We start from the raw sequence: 20,849 nt of genomic DNA on the forward strand, positions 1-20,849 counted from the left end.
TCCTTATATGACAGCGTCGCGCACGTCGCCGCGTCAAAAATGGGGCGACGGCGCGACACGTCATCGCCAGAGGATTTCCGCGCGGATTTCAATGCAATGGTGAGTACACTCCATCGCATAGAAATCTGCGGAAATCTTTGAGAGGATTTATCCGTGGAAACGGTCCGCTGGACCGTATCCGCGGATAAATGCTCCCGTGTGTATGGGGCCTAAGTCGAGGGGGGCATTTTCAGCACAAAAAAATTTGCTGAAAAACTCGGCTTATACTCGAGTATGAACTGCTAGGACGGCACTGACAGACACTGATAGGCGGCACTGATATGCTGCCCTGATGGGCACATATATGCTGCACTGAAGGGAACTGATATGCTGCACTGATGGGGCTGCACTGATTATCATACTAAATGTCCCCTGTAACGGGAAGTCAGTTATCGGAAATGCCGGATAATGCTGATAACTGGCATTTGTTTACATGTGATCAGCTGTGTTTGGACACAGCTGATCACATGGTAAAGAGCCTATTTCATGGGCTCTTTACCCTGATCGGTGATGTGCTGTGTCCGAAGGTCACAGCTCAACACTGGTCACCGCGCTGCACACCCCTCAGGGGTGCACACAAGCGGCGTGATGTGAAGGTCATCATATGACATCCCGTAAGAAGGGTAAAGTCCCCGACCTGGCCACCAATCTTCTTTAGGCTGGGTGGAAAGGTGCTAATTGCATCCAGGATACATTTAGGGCAGCCCATTACTAATTTATATTTTGTATGTGTAGGAGTCTGGTGAAATTACCTCTGATGTGGTAAGTTTCTGGCACTCTGTCCTGTAGACTCCAATTGGAATATCCCCTGTTGAGGAACAGAGCTTTTGATATAGTCTTCCATATGTCCTGATCCACAAATCATCCTCAGTCATTCTCATCTGGAATTAGAATCAATACTAATCAAAAACTGCATTATATTGAAAACCAATAATGAACGAGCAGTTATTACACATTTTTACATAAAAAAAAGAAAGGAAAAAACACAAGAGCTGCTGGGATCTAAGGCCCCATACACACGGATGGATAATCCGCTGAAAACGGTCCGCCGGACCATTTTCAGCGGACATGTCCGCCTGGAGATTTCTGTCTGATAATTGTACACACCATTAGACAGAAATCTGCGCGTAAACAATACGTGGGGCATACAGGAAAAAGAAATCTCGCACCAAATGAATTACACTAAATTATATACTTGATAAATCAAGTGACTAACTGAGTGAAGCTGCTCCCAAATAAAATCAGGTGACTGACTTGCATATATTGTATAGTGAGGTGAGGGGCGCTATATCAAAATAGTGGATGCGTGTCACAATGTGCGTTTGAGTAGTACACAGTGTAACTGTGTACCCAAATCTATGTGAAAAACCAAACAGATTATAGTCTAAACTCTATAAGTACAATAGTGCCAAATGCTGTGGAAAATAAATAAAATATATAAAAAAAAAAAAAAAAAAAAAAAAAATTTAAAAGAATGTCCAGCAAATAAATAGTTAAGTGCAAAATGGATCCAGTGTTGTATCAAGTCCAGGTGCAAAATGCAAATAATCCAATCCCAAATCGCAGGGAAAAGTGCAAATGCTAAAGTGCTTGTGAATCTTCAAAATAGCCAATTTGCATACTCGGCGCGGATTACGATGGAAACGCCACCTAGCAGCCACCGAAAAATTGCATCTAAGATCCCAAGGCGTACGAAGACGTACGCCTGTCGGATCTAGCCGAGATGCCGTTGTATCTTGTTTTGAGGATTCAAAACAAAGATACGACGCAGGAATTTTGAAATTACGCCGGCGTATCAATAGATACACCAGCGTAATTTCTTTGTGGATCTACCCCTCTGTATTCGAGTATATATTGTGGGAACCGGCTTCAACCGTTAGAGCATTAAGAAATCAGCCACTTGCTTAAAGCGGTCGTATACCCTACATTAAGGCTTACCTGTAGGTGCTTGCAATATCTCCTTAAAGGGGTGGTTCACCCTAAAAAATACTTTTTCTTATTCCACTGCCCCCCCACATTACAATCCGATTAAGGCTCTTATTATTTTTTTCATGCTGTACATACCTTAGTACAGCATATTCACCAGTGCATCCGGGTTGCGAGTCCCGCGGGAGTGGGCGTTCCTAACATGTGTGTGATTGACGTTTTGCCCAAAAACGAGCTCCCCCCAGTCACGTAAGCCGCGTCACGATTGGCGAAAGGAGCCGAACGGCGATGCGCATGCGCAGTATAGCGCCGACTCGCCGTTCGGCTCCTTTCGCCAACCGTGACGCGGCTTACGCGACGGGGGGGAGCTCGTTTTGGGGCAAAACGTCAATCACCAGCATGTGAGGAACGCCCACTCCCGCGGGACTCGCAACCCGGATGCACAGGTGAATATGCTGTACTAAGGTATGTACAGCATGAAAAAAATAATAAGAGCCTTAATCGGATTGTAATGTGGGGGGGCAGTGGAATAAGAAAAAGTAGTTTTTAGGGTGAACCACCCCTTTAACCTACACGGTTAAGGAGATATTTGCAGAAAAGCGGGCGCCGATGTCTATGGCACATGCGCACTGTAGACAACGGCACAGACGCACTGAGCGCAGCGGCTCTTGAATGGGAGCCTGCAGGACAGTGCCGGAAATGTGCGCATGTGCGGGGATCGTACCGTTCCTCATGCATGTGCCGGAGTGACATCATCGCCGCTGCGGCCAGTCACAGCGCCGGAGCGGCGATACCTAGGATTCTCACCGGGTATCATGGCAGCGACAGAGGACGTGTCCAAGGACCGCTGCGGGGGCTTCAATCTAAGGTAAGTAATTGATAATGAGCTAGTACGCTAGTCATACTAGCTCATTATGCCTTTGCCTTACAGGTTTTTTCTTTTTTTGGGGGGTATACAATCGCTTTAATTATTTTTTAAGGGCTTTTCTTGCCTGTTTGTTTTTTTTTTTAACAAAGTTCAAGAAACTCTATGGGTTTCTTTTGCAGAGGGTTTTTCAGAATTTCTCAGCCACAAAACAACTATTAATCAGATTTCTGATGCTGCTCTGGCCTCACACTCTAGGCCCTTGTCTGTAAACCCCAGACAGTTTTCTCACACAAGCAACTGTATGTGCATATATCTAGCAGCTCCCAGCTGCACTGGCTCCTATCTGTCTCCTGGGTGGAACCTTCCTGACTCCTGGGCAGACCTCCTCTGTCTGCCAGGGTGGAGCCCTGAACCACAGTCAAGTCTCTAATAAAAGTCCAGCACACTACCTACCCAATTAGGGTGGTAGTTGTTCACAAAACCTGGACCTAAGATTGGGCTGAACAAAGCCTCTGGGCTTTAAGTCCAAAATCAGGTTTTACCGACCACTGAGAAAACGAAAAAAAAGCAAATATGAGACAAGCACCCTGGATCCCCTCAACATGTTTGGATGAGAACCCTGGGTGATAAAACACGATTTGTTTGCCTTTTTTTAGGATTTGTTTGCAAGCTTAGAAAAAAAAAAAAAAACAGGCATAGGTTGCCGGGCACTGCAATGGGAGATGGGATACATGTTCAAATGCAAATAATTTTTTTAAAAGGTCAACTTTAAACCATGCAAACTCTTTTTTCTCCTGGCAAGGCACCTTGTCCCAATGTTGATGAGAACAAGGACCTCATTCCCACATCCCTGGTCCGGTAGATGTGGGGGTCTGTAGTGGGGATTTGTTAGAGCCCTTTTAAAAACAAACAGGCTCGAAAAGGTATTCATAACCTTATCGTTTATAGTTTTTAGTATCAAATATCCTGGCTATTCATCCACTGTTCACAATTTTACCCCAATGTTTATTCCAGGCTATTTAGAACCACTTAAATTTAAGCATATAGAAGTTTATGGTCGTTACCCTCTGACCGAGAGAGATGTGGATCACATAAACACGCGACAAGACTTACAACATAAATAGACCTGAAGTGTGCCTTGGTGGTCTGGTCAGTATGCCAAGAAAAGGGGGCATACCCAAGGTAAGTAATGGGTAGTTAATTGAAGAAGGACATGCTGAGAAGTGCCCTGAAAAAGGGAAGGGCGGGAGGGTGTCGAATGCGATTGAATGTGCAGACTCACGGACATGAGGTGAGCTGGGAAGAGTCGGCCCAGTGACGTGTAGTACCGCACACTGAACCGACAAAGAGCATGTGTGAGTGGGCTGCTTAAATACCCTCCGGGCTCCTCCCATAAACTCAGGCCACCATACTGGCCTTCTTATTTATGGTCGTTACCCTCTGACCGAGAGAGATGTGGATCACATAAACACGCGACAAGACTTACAACATAAATAGACCTGAAGTGTGCCTTGGTGGTCTGGTCAGTATGCCAAGAAAAGGGGGCAAAAGACTCAGATAGGGAAATAGTTTATATTGATTTCTTGTATTTATTGAGCCAGCTTGGTAAAGGCTTGTGCCATTCCTTCATGAGGATTTGGGATGTATGTGGCAAAACAAGGAGACTTCTATCAGCCTGGTATCTTGATTACGTAGTCTGGTACTCCCTGTTGGGAGGCAACTGAGACTGCTCCAATTCGGAAAGAATGTCCAGAGAACTGACTGGGGTTTGAAGCCCAAGTTACTTAGGAGGATTCTGACATGCTTGACACACAGGCTGACACTCAGGGAGCTGGTTTAGAAAGGGTAGCAACGAGCTACCATCAGAGTGGCTGGGTAGATGGAGCAGTAGTGGGTCGAACACCGTCACTGGGCGTCAGGCGTTGTCAGTCTGAAACAGGTTGATGTCAACCCCAGGGGCTGGTTTGTTGCGTTTGCAGACTGTGAGAGTGTAGTGGTTCGAAAACGAGTCGGGTGGCGTCGGAGCAGTGTGTGACTGCCGGAGCCGCTGACTAAATTCACTAGGTTGTAGGGAACCGTAGAAGGCCTGGTAGATGGCTGTTGGGTGACTAGACTGGGCAAAGCGCTAAACAGGGAACGAGTAAGGATTTTAGACATGTGCCTAAAGAGGGGACTCTTGAAAGGTAGGCGCTTGCCACTGACTACAGGTTGGTGCTTCTGTATGCCCTGTAGGAGGGACTTGACTGCATGGGCTCGAGAATACTGACGGTTTACTGGGGTCCTGCAGGGACAGGAAATGCTGGATGCCATCTAGATATGGCGTGATAGTATTGAGAAATGGTCAGCTGCATGTGGCAATACGATATGAAGGCTAGGATGTGTCCAACTGCTGCTTCGGGGCAAGGGGCCAAAAATTTGCGATTAGTGTTCCAAGCAGTGCGATAGGCCTTCAGTGTGTTGCGTGCCAAGGAGTGGTTAATAAGTTGGATTGCGTTGGCGAGATGTGACTTCAGTCCATCGTCAGCAATGTCCATGGTGGGACAGGGATAGTTGTTGGGTCGGCTCCAGGCTCTTGCTGGAAAAAACATACATTCCAAGGTTGGAATAGGAAAGCGCATCAGCTGCTGCATTTGCCTGGAAAAGGTCTACATAAGATATTAACTGGTGACGGAGTGACAGCTGCGCGAGCCTGCGCAGGAAGTGATGGGGAGTGACTTAGATCTATCTTAATTGATGATGTCGGCTGTGGTGAAGAACAGTGTCTGTCCTGTTCAAGTGTGGTCCCAGACCTGGGCAGCTGCCACGATGGGGTGCAGCACGAGGCGTGATGAAGACTGGGTGAAGCAAAAATTTAAGAGAATTTCTGGGGGCCAAGGTTTGGAGAACCAGTGGCGGCCTAAAAAATGGCTGCAAAAGCCTTTGGTGGCTCGGCTGACACTGCCGGGATGAAGATTGAAATGATGTTCTATCAGGTGGGGAAGTTGTCCCACATAGCTAAGTCTGCTACTGATGCTTGGTCTAGTTTGAGAACTTGGACTGGATCTTGCATTGGTGTGAGAAAATCAAGACAATACACAGGTGCTCAACAAGACGATATACATGCACTCGCAGGCCAACGTGCACTCGCAGGCCAACGTGCACTCGCTGGTGCTGGATGAAAACCTGAACTAACCGCAGGGAAAAAACTGAGAAAAGATGAGTGGCCCGCGTGCCACTGAAGATGAATGGCCAACTGGGTGCCACTGTGTGTTTGATTGTTTGTCACTGAGGTGTGTTTGCAAGTTTAGTTTGTATTCGGGTTTGCACGTAGGTGCGTGCCGCTACGTGTTTTATACTACTGCAGACAATATTGTGCGGTTGCAAGGGTGTCAGGTTGCTGGGACGATATTCTGTGATGGCAGGGGCCTTGAGTATGAAGGTTTGATGGTATTGGTGGTTGCAAGGGTCTCAGTCGTTTGCTGAGACGATATTGCATGGTTGCAAAGGTGTCGATGATTATGAGGTTTGTTTTGAGATGGCATGGTGTGGTTGCACAGGTCTCAACAAGTGAGGGGTTGCTGAGACGATGTTGCGTTTTGCAATGGTCTCAAATGAGTGTCGGCCGCTGAGACAACTTTGTATGGCTGCAAGGGTCTAAATGAGTGTCAGGTTGCTGAGACGATATTGCATTTGCAATGGTCTCAAATGAGTGTCAGGTTGCTAAGATGACTTTGTATGGCTGCAAAGGTCTGAACGGGTGTCAGGTTGCTGAGATGAGATTGTGTGGTTGCAAAGGTCTAGAAGGGTGTGAGGTAGCTGAGATGATATTACATTTAGCAAGGGTCTCAAATGAGTGTCAAGTTGCTGAGACAATATTCCCCTTTATTTTAATTTTTTATGAAAACGACTGTGAATGAAACGCTGGTAAACATGAGTTACCGCATCTGGCAGTGTTTACAAGCTGTTACAGGCATTGGCGTTTCGAATGCGTTTCGAATGCCTCTGAACATCCGTCTGAACCCATTTTTTTTTTTTTTTTTTTTTACCAACAGCAGTGTACATGAGGCCAAAGATGATTTGTCTGGCTGCAAGGGTCTCAATGAATGCCAGGTTGCTGGGGCGAGACTGTATGGTCACAAAGGTCTTTGACGAGTGGGAGGTTGCTCAAGACAGTATTGCGTGGTTGCAAGAGTCTTGATGAGTGTGGGGCTGCTGAGACGGTATTGTGTTTGCAAGGGTCTGAACTATGGTGTGAGGCTGCTGAGACGGTATTCCGTGGTTGCAAGGGCCTTGATGAGTGTGGGGCTGCTGAGACGGTATTGCGTTTGCAAGGGTCTGAACTATGGTGTAAGGCTGCTGAGACGGTATTGTGTGGTTGCAAGGGTCTTGATGAGTGTGGGGCTGCTGAGACGGTATTGCGTTTGCGAGGGTCTCAACAATGGTGTGAGGCTGCTGAGACGGTATTGCGTGGTTGCAAGAGTCTTGATGAGTGTAGGGCTGCTGAGACGGTATTGCGTTTGCATGGGTCTCAACAATGGTGTGAGGCTACTGAGATGGTATTGTGTGGTTGCAAGAGTCTTGATGAGTGTAGGGCTGCTGAGACGGTATTGCGTTTGCAAGGATCTCAACAATGGTGTGAGGCTGCTGAGACGATTTTGCATGGTTGCAATGGTCTCAAGAGGTGTCAGGTTGCTGGGCCGAGATTGTGTGGTGACAATTTTTTTTTTTTTTTTTGCATATTTTTTTTTTTTTTTTTTTTTGCGTTTGTAAGGGTCATGTGTTGCAAGGGTCTTAACAAGGGTATCAGGCTGCTGAGACAATTTTGTGTGCTTGCAAGAGTCTCCATGAGTGTGGGGCTGCTGACACGGTATTGCGTTTGCAAGGGTCTCAACAAGGGTGTCAGGCTGCGGAGACAAATTTTGCGTGCATGCAAGAGTCTCCATGAGTGTGGGGCTGCTGAGACGGTATTGCGTTTGCAAGGGTGTCAGGCTGCTGAGACAATTTTCTGTGCTTGCCAGAGTCTCCATGAGTGGGGGGCTGCTGAGACGGTATTGCGTTTGCAAGGGTCTCAACAAGGGTGTCAGGCTGCGGAGACAAATTTTGCGTGCATGCAAGAGTCTCCATGAGTGTGGGGCTGCTGAGACGGTATTGCGTTTGCAAGGGTGTCAGGCTGCTGAGACAATTTTCTGTGCTTGCCAGAGTCTCCATGAGTGGGGGGCTGCTGAGACGGTATTGCGTTTGCAAGGGTCTCAACAAGGGTGTCAGGCTGCGAAGACGAATTTTGCGCCGTTGCAACGGTCTTAACAGGTGTCAGGTTGCGGGGCTGAGATTGTGTGGTGGCAATTATTTTTTTTTTTCTTCACTTTTATATTTCTTTTTTCTTTTTGCGTTTTTTTTTTTTTTTTTTTTTTTTTTGCGTTTTTTTTTTTTTATTTTATTTTTTTGCGTTTTTTTTGTTTTTTTTTTTTGTTTTGTAAGGGTCATGTGTTGCAAGGGTCTTAACAAGGGTGTCAGACTGCTGAGACGATTTAGTGTGGTTGCAAGACTCGATGAGTGTGGGGCTGCTAAGACGGTATTGCGTTTGCAAGGGTCTTAACAAGGGTGTCAGGCTGTGGAGACGAATTTTGCATCGTTGCAACGGTCTCAACAGGTGTCAGGTTGCTGGGCTGAGATTACGTGGTGGCAATAGTTTTTTTTTTTTTTTTTTTTTGCGTTTTATATATTTTTTAACTTATTGCGTTTTTTTTTTTTTGCATTTTGTAAGGGTCATGTGTTGCAAGGGTCTCAGACTGCCGAGATGATTTGCATGGTTGCAAGGTCTCAATCAATAAGAATTGGGTTACTGAGAAAGGATAGAAACACCTGGTTTGTTTGTACCTTAAGCAAGCAGTAGAAGGTAGAAGGACAACGCCTGTTTGAATCGTAGGTTCCATAGGGGCCACTAATGAACGATATGGGAGAGAATGAATGGTAGCAAATTGATAAGGCATAAAGCATGTGTAAATCTTACTTGCGACAGTGGGCCATGCGAGTGAGTTTGCGGCGGACTGTGGCTGGAGTGAAACATGTCGGGAACGTGTAGCGTGATGCCGTGCATGGGGCAAAACAACGAGGTTTGGTGTAGAAAATAGAACACGAGAAGTGCGTATCAATGCTTTGTAAGCTCCACTGCGGGAACCAAACATATGACACCATGAGTGGCCACAAATTTGACATGACAAACAAGCTAACGAATCCTACCTGGGACAGTAAAGTGCGACTGGGTTTGCTTTGGACTGGAGTGGATGTGCAACACATCCCAAGAGTGTGGCCATGCATGACGCACAGGCAATAACTTTAGTAAATAAATGAGAGAGAAGAACCGTGTACAAGCAATTCGTAAGTTCCACTGTGGGAACTAAAACACACGGCATGGGGGAAACAATGAATGACAACGGTAGAAAGTATGCAATTGTATCTGATACAAAAAGGTTGTAAAATGCATGAAATTAATCTGATACGAATTGATAGTAAGGAGTATTGAACGAATATGATACGAATTGGTTGTAGAGTGTATGCTACCCCTTGCTTTGAAACCGAACACCTACCAACCACCCATCCCCCCAGGCTAATCAAGTGCAGAGAAGGCACCATGTGAGTCCAATTACCACCTCAATCTGCCAAAGAAGCCATACAAACACATGTCAATCTCCAAATGGATTTACAAATGAATCGTATGTTTGGCAGAAGGAAGTTGCAAATGTATTATGCCTGAGCCGAATGATGTTGGAACATGAGCAAAAGTAACTCAGGCAGATTTTTTCCCAAAAGGGATGCAGGATAGGAAGCATAACGAATTGTAAGATTGCACAAGATTCGAAAAGGTTTGAATCCTACCTGCGACAGTAAGCGGGAACCGCCGGCGAAGACCATGAAGGGAGAAGCCGCAAAGCGCTTGCGATGTCGAATGCGATTGAATGTGCAGACTCACGGACATGAGGTGAGCTGGGAAGAGTCGGCCCAGTGACGTGTAGTACCGCACACTGAACCGACAAAGAGCATGTGTGAGTGGGCTGCTTAAATACCCTCCGGGCTCCTCCCATAAACTCAGGCCACCATACTGGCCTTCTTATATATTTAACATGGTGTCCTAATCTGATGTGGTAAGATTTCAATCCCTCAAGAATTTACCCACAGCAGGAAATCTTTTAGATACCTTTAAATCAAAAATGCTGTTTCCCAAGTGTAACGGAACTATGTATTCTGCCTGGACATCTATAATAATCCTACAGTGGGACATACAAAGAACCAAATGACTTGTTACAATTGGATTTACCACATTATATTCTGAGCTCAAAGGGTTAATTGTAGAGTGACTCTTTCACTGCTAAATTCTAATGTCCTCTTCTTCAGCTAATTGACTCTCTTTTGTGTATTGTGCTACAAGTTAGCAGTCTCCTGTCAGGTGTATTGAATTAGTATATCAATTATGTATGCTAAATACTGTTTATGTGTGGAATGTACTTGTCGGAGACAGAGCGTCTGTCTGGGGATGTGGATTGGAAGGAGATCATTGTGTGATGTGTGGGTGGGGAGTTTGATTGTTCATGTGCCTTGAAAACTGTATAAAATCTCAGCGTGAACCATTAAAAGTTGTCTACTTTACCCTTCAAAACGTAGCCCCGTCTTGTTCTTGAAAGGGCATTCTATGGGACTATTATTCTGCTCCTTTTACAGCTGAACCTGACTCTCTCTCTGGAGCTCGTGGATGGGATTATACCGGCTTTACTTGCATACAACAACTTGCCAGGGAAAAGGACGTCTCCAATGGCTGATACCCTCTCACTACTGGGGTAGCCGTTACACCAAGTAATCAAGGCCAAGTTCTCAATTTGTACCCTGACATATGTAGATACAGTATTTGCTCACGGGACCCCTCACCTAAGGATACTATATCAACTATTTATAGCTCCATACTAAATGGACATGCCCTCATAAATATATGGTAAAATGGAAAAGGGACTTGGGAGAGGACGTAGAAATTGAATATTGGTACCAAATATGGGAAACCAATGCACTTTGTTTTATTAACACCACAGCCGTGGAATCCAACTACAAACTACTAATGCAGTGGTACATGGTCCCCCAAAGATCAGCTAAATTTTCTCCCACATCGTCTGCCAATTGTTTTTGTAGCTGCCAATGAACAGAAACCCTATTACATATTTGGTGGAACTGCACCAAAATGAAGTGCTTTTGGACAGGAGTCCTCCATCTGGTTTACACTACTACTGTAGGCTAAAGTATATGCAAATCACCAAATGAGGCCTTACTGACTCTACAACCCCCCTACTGCATTGCTAAGCAGTTTCACCTCTTGGCATTCTTATTTACAGCAGCCAAACAAACAATGGCAAAATCATGATGGTCTTCTATGCCAACAACTGCCCAGGTAAAATCAAAAATGATGTGGTATACTGTCTCAAGAAAAAATGGCTGTGGCACTGAATGACAAGACATGAAAGATTGAAGACACTTCCCCATGAATTGAACAGGTCCTGATTACGCCACCCCTTGTTCTTCCCCCGCTTGTGCGAGTCTCACACTGGAGTTTTCCTTGGCATCCCCTTCTTATTTCTTCTGTTCTTTCTTCTACTTTCTCACTTTGCTTTATCCAGGGCCCACATAAGTCACCTACTCCAATTTACAACTACATTATTACTTCCATGCCATACCATGTTATACTAAAAGGAAAAAAAAAACACTGTTGCTGTAACTGCTTAAAATAAGTGAGCTGGCGTTATGCTTTAATTTGTTAGTCACTTATGAAAAGTCAATCCAAACCTAATAGTCCATCTAACACTACCCTCTTGAGACAATACTTCTACCTATGGGTGTCTCTGTTGATCCTCCCAAGATAAAGGAGCCACTCCAACACAAGGAGTGTGTTACTGGCCAGGTCACCAGGTGAACATAACTCCTGGATTTGGTAATCTTTCATTTTGGATATAGATATACTTGAAAAAAGGAAGGGGGTGTAATACAACTCTATTCAGTTACTGTGCTGCCACTATATCACTACAGGTAGTGCTTTTTTAGGAAAAAGCCTCAACTAACTAGGAACCTCAGCAATGCTAACAACAGGGACATGTATACATTTCACCCCATCACATACTATTAATATTGTACTTTTAAAACTTAAAGTGGTTCTAAAAGCACACGTTTGTTTTTACCTTAATGTATTCTATACAATAAGGTAAAAAACCTTCTGCCGGCAACTCCCCCTTCAACCCCCCCTTGTACCTACCTGAGCCCAACCTCAATCCAGTGATGTGTTCCTTACTGGACAGAGAGGCAGCAGTGGGAGCCATTACCTCCTGCTGCCATCCATCACAGCCAGTGAATGGATGGCAGCCAGTCAATGGACACACAGAGCTGGCTTAGGAGTAAGCACACACATGTGACCCCATTGTGTGCCCCATGTATTGGGATAAAGGGAAGTATGAAAAATAAATAACATTCACGTTTATATTTTTCAACACAACATACTGTAAATCTAACACTCCCCTATCCAGTGGAAGATATACTGTATATAGCAGTGGGCTTTATGGAATGCTTAGCATGCCATGCATGAACTCGTAGAATGTTCCCTATTGGCTCATAAGCATATATGTTCTTACTCTCAAAAGAGAGAAACCAGAAAAAAAAAATCAAACGTCAAATAGGAATTCTATGTATTGGTATTTTGACATAGTTATATTGGTCCAGCCCGGCATGAGCTCCATTCAGAGAACGCTTTGCTTTTTCTCAATGAATGTAAAACATTCTCTGATTGGACAAAGTAGAGAGCCTGACATAACCCAAATAACCCCAGAATTCCCACCTTGTCCAATCAGGGAATGCTTTACATTCATTGAAAAAATGCAAAGCCATCTCTAAATGGTGTCCATGCCAAGCAGGCAACCTCCAGTGTTCACAATGCAGCGCGGGACCTGGAAACAAGTGGAGAGCATTGAAGTAGCGGTGTCTTAAATAGTGATTTCCAGCTTCTAGAGGTTCCCCATAGGTATGGCATATGCATAGTTACATTGATCCAAGCTGGAAGAATATGTGGAAATATCCATACCTGAAATTCATCTTTAGTTACTTTAAAATCATGAAAAATTTAATTATCCCAGAATATATTTGCCAAAGCTTATCTGCAACAATACATTTAGTTTCTAAATTTCTATATACTGATTTCTATAAACTTAGTAAGTATACAGTTTAAGAAACGTTCTCTCCTCTGCATTTTCTTTCAGCCACACAATACCATAGAGACGTCTGAGGATTTAGAGCTCACAAAAGACAACCTGTTGTTTCTTTCTTTCCAAGTCACAGAAGATAATCTTATAATAGCCTTTTAGCTATGTAATTTTGAACTTACAGAACAAAGAAATCCAGACCCCGGCGTGGTGTCCAGTCCCAGCAGCAGTCTTGTAATAGAGATCATATAATCTTTCACAAATGACTATGAAAAGAAAGTAAAAGTTAGTGTGTGGGCTGTAAATGTTTTGTAAAGAAAAGTAAAGCAAACTTTGTTGGAACTTTTTTTTATCTCAAAAAGCTCAAAAATGATGTGATCATTTCCTAGTGAAATATCAAAGGCCAAAGGAGGTAAACAATGCATTTAAATCAATATAAAAAGATTAATGAACTGAATAAGTTGAAGTCAGGTATGAATGTGAGTGTAAGGAAGTAAGAGGTTATTATCTTGTAGAGATCAAAACCACCTTATATTAAAGCATTGTACGATCATGCAAGTTTGAAACATAATATGTTCTACTTCATGCTACGTGTGTAGCTTACGCTATAAGGAGACACTTATTTCATCTGTTTAGTGATCAATTACTACCTATAGCAACTGAAGTATACACAAACCTTAAGAATTAACTTCTTTCATTTGTTCACTTTTGTCTGTTAGGCCTCATTTAGATTGGTGCTTACACCTGTAGTCAGTGAATAGGCCATGTCTTTAAGTAGCTGGAGCCTCCAGGTGCTGCATGCAACAGGCCATTCATTTCTATAGGAACACTGCGTGCGTGTAGATGTGACTCTGAATGCACACTTTCTACATTCAGGGCTACTCACCTGAACCTGCGTAGCTGTCAGGTTAGGATGAGTGGCTGTGAATGTCAAGCCACTAAGTTCCCATAGACATGCCTACATGCAGCACCTGATGGTTCCTGCTGCTTTTAAAAGCCCATTCCAGGACTATGGGTGAAAGTGCCTGTGTGAATGAGACCTAATATACTATTGTAATCATGTTGTTTTTGATAAGTGTTGATCTTGTCACAAATTCTGATTGGTCCAGTGGCCTCTAAACCTTTCCTCTATTATATAAAGTGGCAGTGCTTTTGCGCTAATACGGACCCTTAATGAGTCCTAACCTAAACAAAATAAATTAAGTGCTGCAAAACCTAAAGTGTTTACAATACAAAAATGCAGAAATAAGATAAAATGGGTTTCTGCGCAACCTATCACACACACATGGTAAGTGAAAAATGCAAATACGTGAAAAAAACACAGTAAATGATATACATAAGAGAGCTCACAAGCTCAATATATGGATAAACCGACAATTAAAGTGCAAAGAGTCCAAAAAATAATAAATAAATAAAATATTAAATGAATGAGTGAAAAATGCCACCATTAGCAAATGCTGGAGTGACACTGTGCAAAACAGTCATAAAATGATTAAATAAAGAAGCTGCCGAGGTGGAGCTGCTGATGTTGCTAAATATCCAATTATTCAGATAAGAAGTGTTGACAGATGGATGTAATAATCCCTCCCTGGGCTCCCGGGACTCTTACCTCCAAGCCAATGGTTAGGTGCATCCACTATAGATCTCACTGACAGTCCTCTGTAGATGATCTCAGCCAGTCCTCCCCAGACGAAGACACGTGATCCCGTGTCGTAATGCGTAGGGATTGGACGGGAGGACGTACACCTGGAGTGACGTATGCTGGCGCTGTGAACGCCGCTCGTTTTATAATTTTTGCTGCACTGACTTCTTGTATTTAATGTAAGCGCAGGTTTTTCTTTATTAAAATTTCCCTGAGTTTACGTATTTCACGATTGGAGCCCCTTCCTTTGTTTCCTCTTTTCCTGTTCGGGTCCGATTACTGTTTGGACTGGTCGAGGATATGGTTATCGGCATTTAGGGAGGACTGGCTGAGATCATCTACAGAGGACTGTCAGTGAGATCTATAGTGGATGCACCTAACCATTGGCTTGGAGGTAAGAGTCCCGGGAGCCCAGGGAGGGATTATTACATCCATCTGTCAACACTTCTTATCTGAATAATTGGATATTTAGCAACATCAGCAGCTCCACCTAGGCAGCTTATTTATTTAATCATTTTATGACTGTTTTGCACAGTGTCACTCCAGCATTTGCTAATGGTGGCATTTTTCACTCATTTATTTAATATTTTATTTATTTATTATTTTTTGGTTTCTTTGCACTTTAATTGTCGGTTTATCCGTATATTGAGCTTGTGAGCTCTCTTATGTATATCCTTTCCTCTATTATATCAAAGGCCTTGTACACACAATTGGAATGTCCGATGAAAAAAGTCAGACTGAATTTTTGGACTTTTTTCCATTGGAGTTTAGAAATAGAACATGTTTTATTTTTTCCAGATGGAAATTCCGATCATCTGTGTGTAACTCCAAAGGAGAAAAAAACATGCACGCTCAGAATCAAGTCGACATGCTTGGAAGCAGTGAAGTTAAGACGGTCAGAATTTGGTCTTACAGTGTGTATGCAAGACAGCTTGAACGGAATTTCCGATTGAAAATTCCATCGGATTTTATCCTATCGGAAATTCCAATTGTATGTACAGGGCATAAGAGACCTCCTATTTTTTTTTTTTTTATCCCAGACCACAAAATGATTAGCCTTTATGTTGAAGAGATCTGAGAATAAGAGTGGTTCAGTAGTTTAGCAATAGACACTGGGACGCCATCACCACTCGGTCCATACAAATGTTGTGTGTTATCGTCCCACAAGAGGCTAAAGATCTAAATGCATTTCTGTTAGATCATTCCTGTACTTTTACTCTTTTAAGGAATGAGACATCTGTAAATGTGCATGCATTGCAGGAATATACTTCACATTTTTTGCCTTAGCATATGCTTTGTTCTTAGAGATTTTAATAACACGAATAAGCAACTGAGATTTCCCTGTGTTGCTCCAGAATAATGAAATGAATGCCAGCAAGTGGTTGAATCTCTCAGTAGCAAGAAATAATAGTCACTTATACAGCTTAGCCCTGAAGTTATTTGGAGACACCCTACATGAAACAATTACTTTTTGCAAAAACAATCTGTACAAACACCCCAAGGCATGTACCCTGAATGTCTTTGCCAGTTATATTAAAATAACAGGACTGCACTAGAACAGTGGTTATATATAGATATTTGTATTACCTTGGAATAGATTGGTGTAATGGCACTGCTGCTGCAGCAAAATTATGAATAGTATTAAAGCAGTATTAACACCAAAAAAAATAATAATAATATATTGCAGCCCACACTTCCTTAGATGTGGTGGCTGCATCAGTTTTCTGTTCTAAGGATTTTCTGTCTGTTTTCACCTGGTGATCTGATCAGTAACCCAACCCACTCTAGATGAAGGAGAACAGGGGGCACCCTTTGACAGCAGCATTGTCAGTCTGGGGGGACTAGAGTGTTAAGCCCTGTACACACGATCGGTTTATCCAATGAAAACAGACCGATGGACTGTTTTCATCGGACAAACCGATCGTGTGTGGGCCCCAACGGTTTGTTTTCCATCAGTGAAAAAAAATAGAACATGTTTTATATTTTTCCTACGGATAAAAAAACGATAGAAAAAAACGATCGTCTGTGTGGAAGTCCATCGGTCAAAAATCCACGCATGCTCAGAATCAAGTCGACGATTTCTCGGAAGCACTGAACTTCATTTTTCTCAGCACATCGTAGTGTTTTACGTCACCATGTTTTGGCACGGTCGGATTTTTGACTGATGGTGTGTAGGCAAGACTGATGAAAGTCAGCTTCATCGGATATCTGATGAAAAAATCCATCGGATTAGATTCCATTAGATATCCGATCGTGTGTACGAGGCTTCAGATGTACTAGCAAATTTATATACGTGAACAGACTGAAGTCAAACAGCGGCTAATACTTTATAAGCAGTTACAGCAAACTTTTTTTTTTTTTTTGGTTAAAGGTTTTTTATACATAAATAAAAGCTGGTGGTTATTATAAACATCCATATCAGTGTTAAATGGTTTGTCTCATCCCAGTAACTGGCACAGATCACCATATGTGAAAAGAAGGAAGAACACCTTTAAATGTAAAATGTAAGCATTATTTGATGTAAAGGTATATAGATGCCACAAGTAGAAGCTATGCTCCGTTGAATCAGTTAATCCACAACAAACCAAAATGTATTACAAATGTTTATATAGAGTAAATCTGGGCAACAGTGGCCATAACATGATTTAATTTATTCTAAATTGTAATCTTTTACTTGAAATTGTGTAAACTTATTACACAGATTTTGTTTTGTATTGCACATGAGTTTCCCTTGCTGTTTCTGGTGTTAACATTCTGAGCATTGTTGCATTGCCCTTTAACTAGAGCTGCTCTGGAAACAAAAAAAGGGTAGGCCAGTAGATGGGAAATAACTGGGGTTATATAAAGAATTTAATTGCCACGTGGCTCTTTTAAACTTGCCGCTACCTGATTTTGTGCAAAAAACATGCCAACTCTAATAGAAAATATAATCCTAGAGCTTACCATAACATTAATCCTAACCCTACCCTTAAAATTTGAACTATTTATTTTACTGTATTCAGTTTCCCATGTCACTGACTATGTGTATTACTTCATCCCATCTTCCTAGGTACCCTATAACACTATCTGCAATGTCAGACAGGGTATTTCTCCTTGGCACATGGCCGGCTGACACCACAACTAGAAAGCAGATAGCTTCTTTAAAAGCAAGCACCTGTCCCTGGCTCCATGCATTTGCCCCAGCCAAGCACTGGAAAGAGGAACGCAGAGGGAGGTGAGACACATCAACTTTGCATACCTCTGCATTCGCTCTGCCAGTATTTCCCACAGGCAAGAGTTGATAACCAGAGACAGGCACTTGCTATCAAAGCAGCCATCTACTTTTAGGTGAAGTTTTGGGTGGCCATGCATCAATAAGAGGGTGCATTTTCTAACATAGTAGTCAGTGACAGATAAAAACGCATTTATCTTTGATAAATGTTCACTATGCTGGGGTCTGCATTGTGGCCTATCTTGGCTGCAACTTGGTGTCTCAGACACTTACTGAATGGGCAAAGATTTTGCGCCAGACAGTGGAGGAGCATCAGCTCCCCCCTGAGTGTGTGAGGCTGGCCGACCAGTTGGTACAGGGCCTTGTGTATGTCTGTGATGCCACTCTGGATGCGACTCCCTTGATCTCCAGAGCCTCTGTATCGGCGGTGGTATTATGCATTTGGCTGAAATGCTGGTCCGCTGACCAAGCTTCCAAGAAAGCTTTGGCTGATTTACCCTTCAAGAGTGGCAGGCTTTTTGGTACCTCGCTGGGTGACATTATTAAGGATGTGACTGGAGGTAAGAGCACTGTTCTACCTCAGTCCACTAAGGGGAAGGAGCCGCGCCGTAAGCCGGGGCCCTCCTATTCCACGCAGAAGCGCTATTTTCATCAATCAGGGTCAGCCGGCAAATACTCCCAGACTGACAAAGGTCCAGCTGGGGGACAGACACGTCCCTGGGAAGTTTTACTCAAGGGTGGGGGGGCGGCTTTGCGGGTTTGCAGCTCGGTGGACCTCCCTGCTCTCCGACCAGTGGGTCTGCGAGGTGGTCACTTCGGGGTACATGATCGAGTTTCTTTCTTGTCCGCAAAACAGATTATTTACCTCAAATCTTCCTCTGCCTTATTGGGAGCTGTACAAGACTTGCTGATGTGCGGGGTAATTTTACCTGTGCCACTAGAGGAAAGTATAGTAGAACAATAGTGCAGCGCTAAATGATGTGCACAATGGTTATATAGGCACAAAAGTGAATATAAACAAAATATATATATAAAGTCCGTGTAAGGACCTTATATCGCAATAAATGTGACACTGGGTTAATGAATGGATCACACAGTTCAGTGTACAATTAAAATTCCATAGGGAAGGTGATGAATGAGAACATTGACGTGAACGTTGATTACATAGGCATCATCAAGGTATCACATAGAGGAGGTAAGTATGACGACCATTTGTGGGATGGTAACAATTTCACCGCCGACTGGAGTGTCTGCAACTTCCTCAAAGGATGGAAGACCTTCGCCTCCGAGGATTCCAGAATCAATCCTAGGTATTCCAGATGTTGAGTCGGTACCAAGACCGACTTCTGAATATTCAGCACCTAACCAAATTCCCAGAGTGTCTGACTGGGTATAGACACGTCCTCCTCTAATTTTGAGCCAGAAGCTCTCAGAAGGAGATCGTCTAAGTAGCCCATGATGGCAATGCCTCGCTGTCTCAGCAAATCTAGAATCGAGGTGAGCACCTTGGTGAAAACTCTTGGTGCTGACACTAGGCCAAAGGGAAGAGCCACAAACTGATCGTGGTCTTCGCCGATCCCAAAGCACAGAAACCTCTGATGCCTGGCGCAGATGGGGACATGCAAGTATGCGTCCATGATGTCCAGGGATGCCAGAAAGTCCCCCGGATTAAGCGCAGCAACCACTGAACGAATTGATTCCATGTGGAACCTTTGCACCCTCACAAAGGCATTGAGGGCCTTGAGGTCTAAGATTGGACGGACACCGTCCCTCTTTGGGACCACAAACATATTCAAATAGAATCCCTGAAACCTTTCCTCTAGTGTGAAAAAAAGGGAAAACACTGTGCTAAACCAAACATATATGTGAAAAAAAGCAGCTAGCACACAAACAAACAAAGTGAAAAAAAAAAAGAAAGTTTACCGCTCAGAGGTCCCAGAGAACAGCAAAGTGGAGTCCAAACACTTGGGTGCAGGCACTGCAATAGTATGCAAAAATGTATAAGAAAGAACCGAGACAGCCGCACTCCAAAAATAAAAATTTGTTCCTTTTAATAAAAACTGGTCACAACATGGATGTCACAGCAAAAAATCAGGAAAAAGGGCCAACGCGTTTCACACTCTCATACAGTGCTTATTCATAGCTGGTTATGTATAGCAAAAGAAGAAATTTATATTCTATTCAACATAGAAATCAATAGTGTAGACGCCCTCAAAGCTAATTGTTTAATTGGCTAATCAGGGAAAAGGATAATCACAGGTGTATCACACAGATAGGGCTGAAAGTGTTTTCCACATGTCCACAAACGTGCATCCTATCATCCATTAGCCATAAAAAGTCCTAGAAATGCAGAACTATAACATATAAAATGAATGAGTGAATGTGTGAATGAATGGGTTAATACATGGTTAATGTGCATATTATGCAGACGAATGTAAATGCAAATGAGACCCAAAACTGAAAACACATGGAAAGGATGTGTAGACTAATATGGGAAAATGAAAAAAGTGATAGATTAAATGTGTGTGTGAAAGGGGTGAATGGGTGAAAGGAGCAGAAAAATAAAAAAATATGTGAGTGAAAAAGCATATGAACTGAAGGTCCTATGGAAACGTATGTGAGACGAGAGAGTGTGGAGGAGTGAATAGTTGTGTGTGTGAAAGGGGTGAATAGGTGAAAGGAGCAGGAGCACGTATGTGAGACAAGAGAGTGTGGAGGAGATTAATTGGATGTGTGTGTGAAAGGGGTAAATGGGTGAAAGGAGCAGGAAAATAAGAAAAGAAAAGAAAAAATATGTGAGTGAAAAAGCATATGAACTGAAGGTCCTATGGAAACGTATGTGAGACGAGAGAGTGTGGAGGAGTGAATAGTTTTGTGTGTGAAAGGGGTGAATAGGTGAAAGGAGCAGGAGCACGTATGTGAGACAAGAGAGTGTGGAGGAGATAAATTGGATGTGTGCGT

The 20,849-nt window shown here is 43.2% G+C and overlaps 1 protein-coding gene across 1 annotated transcript in view; it reads right to left on the reverse strand.

Moving 5' to 3' along the window:
• The window catches only part of KCNT2 (potassium sodium-activated channel subfamily T member 2), a 1,265,156-nt gene that overhangs the window by 215,653 nt on the left and 1,028,654 nt on the right, over positions 1-20,849 (reverse strand). Inside the window, exons 24-25 of the mRNA XM_040359820.1 lie at positions 13,218-13,301; positions 792-920 (exon numbers count right to left, since the gene is read on the reverse strand). Coding sequence (XP_040215754.1) covers positions 792-920; positions 13,218-13,301 — 213 coding nt within the window. The remainder of the gene's footprint in view (positions 1-791; positions 921-13,217; positions 13,302-20,849) is intronic.

This window comes from Rana temporaria, chromosome 7 (genome assembly GCF_905171775.1).
Source record: "Rana temporaria chromosome 7, aRanTem1.1, whole genome shotgun sequence".
Classification (NCBI taxonomy): Eukaryota; Metazoa; Chordata; class Amphibia; order Anura; family Ranidae; genus Rana; species Rana temporaria.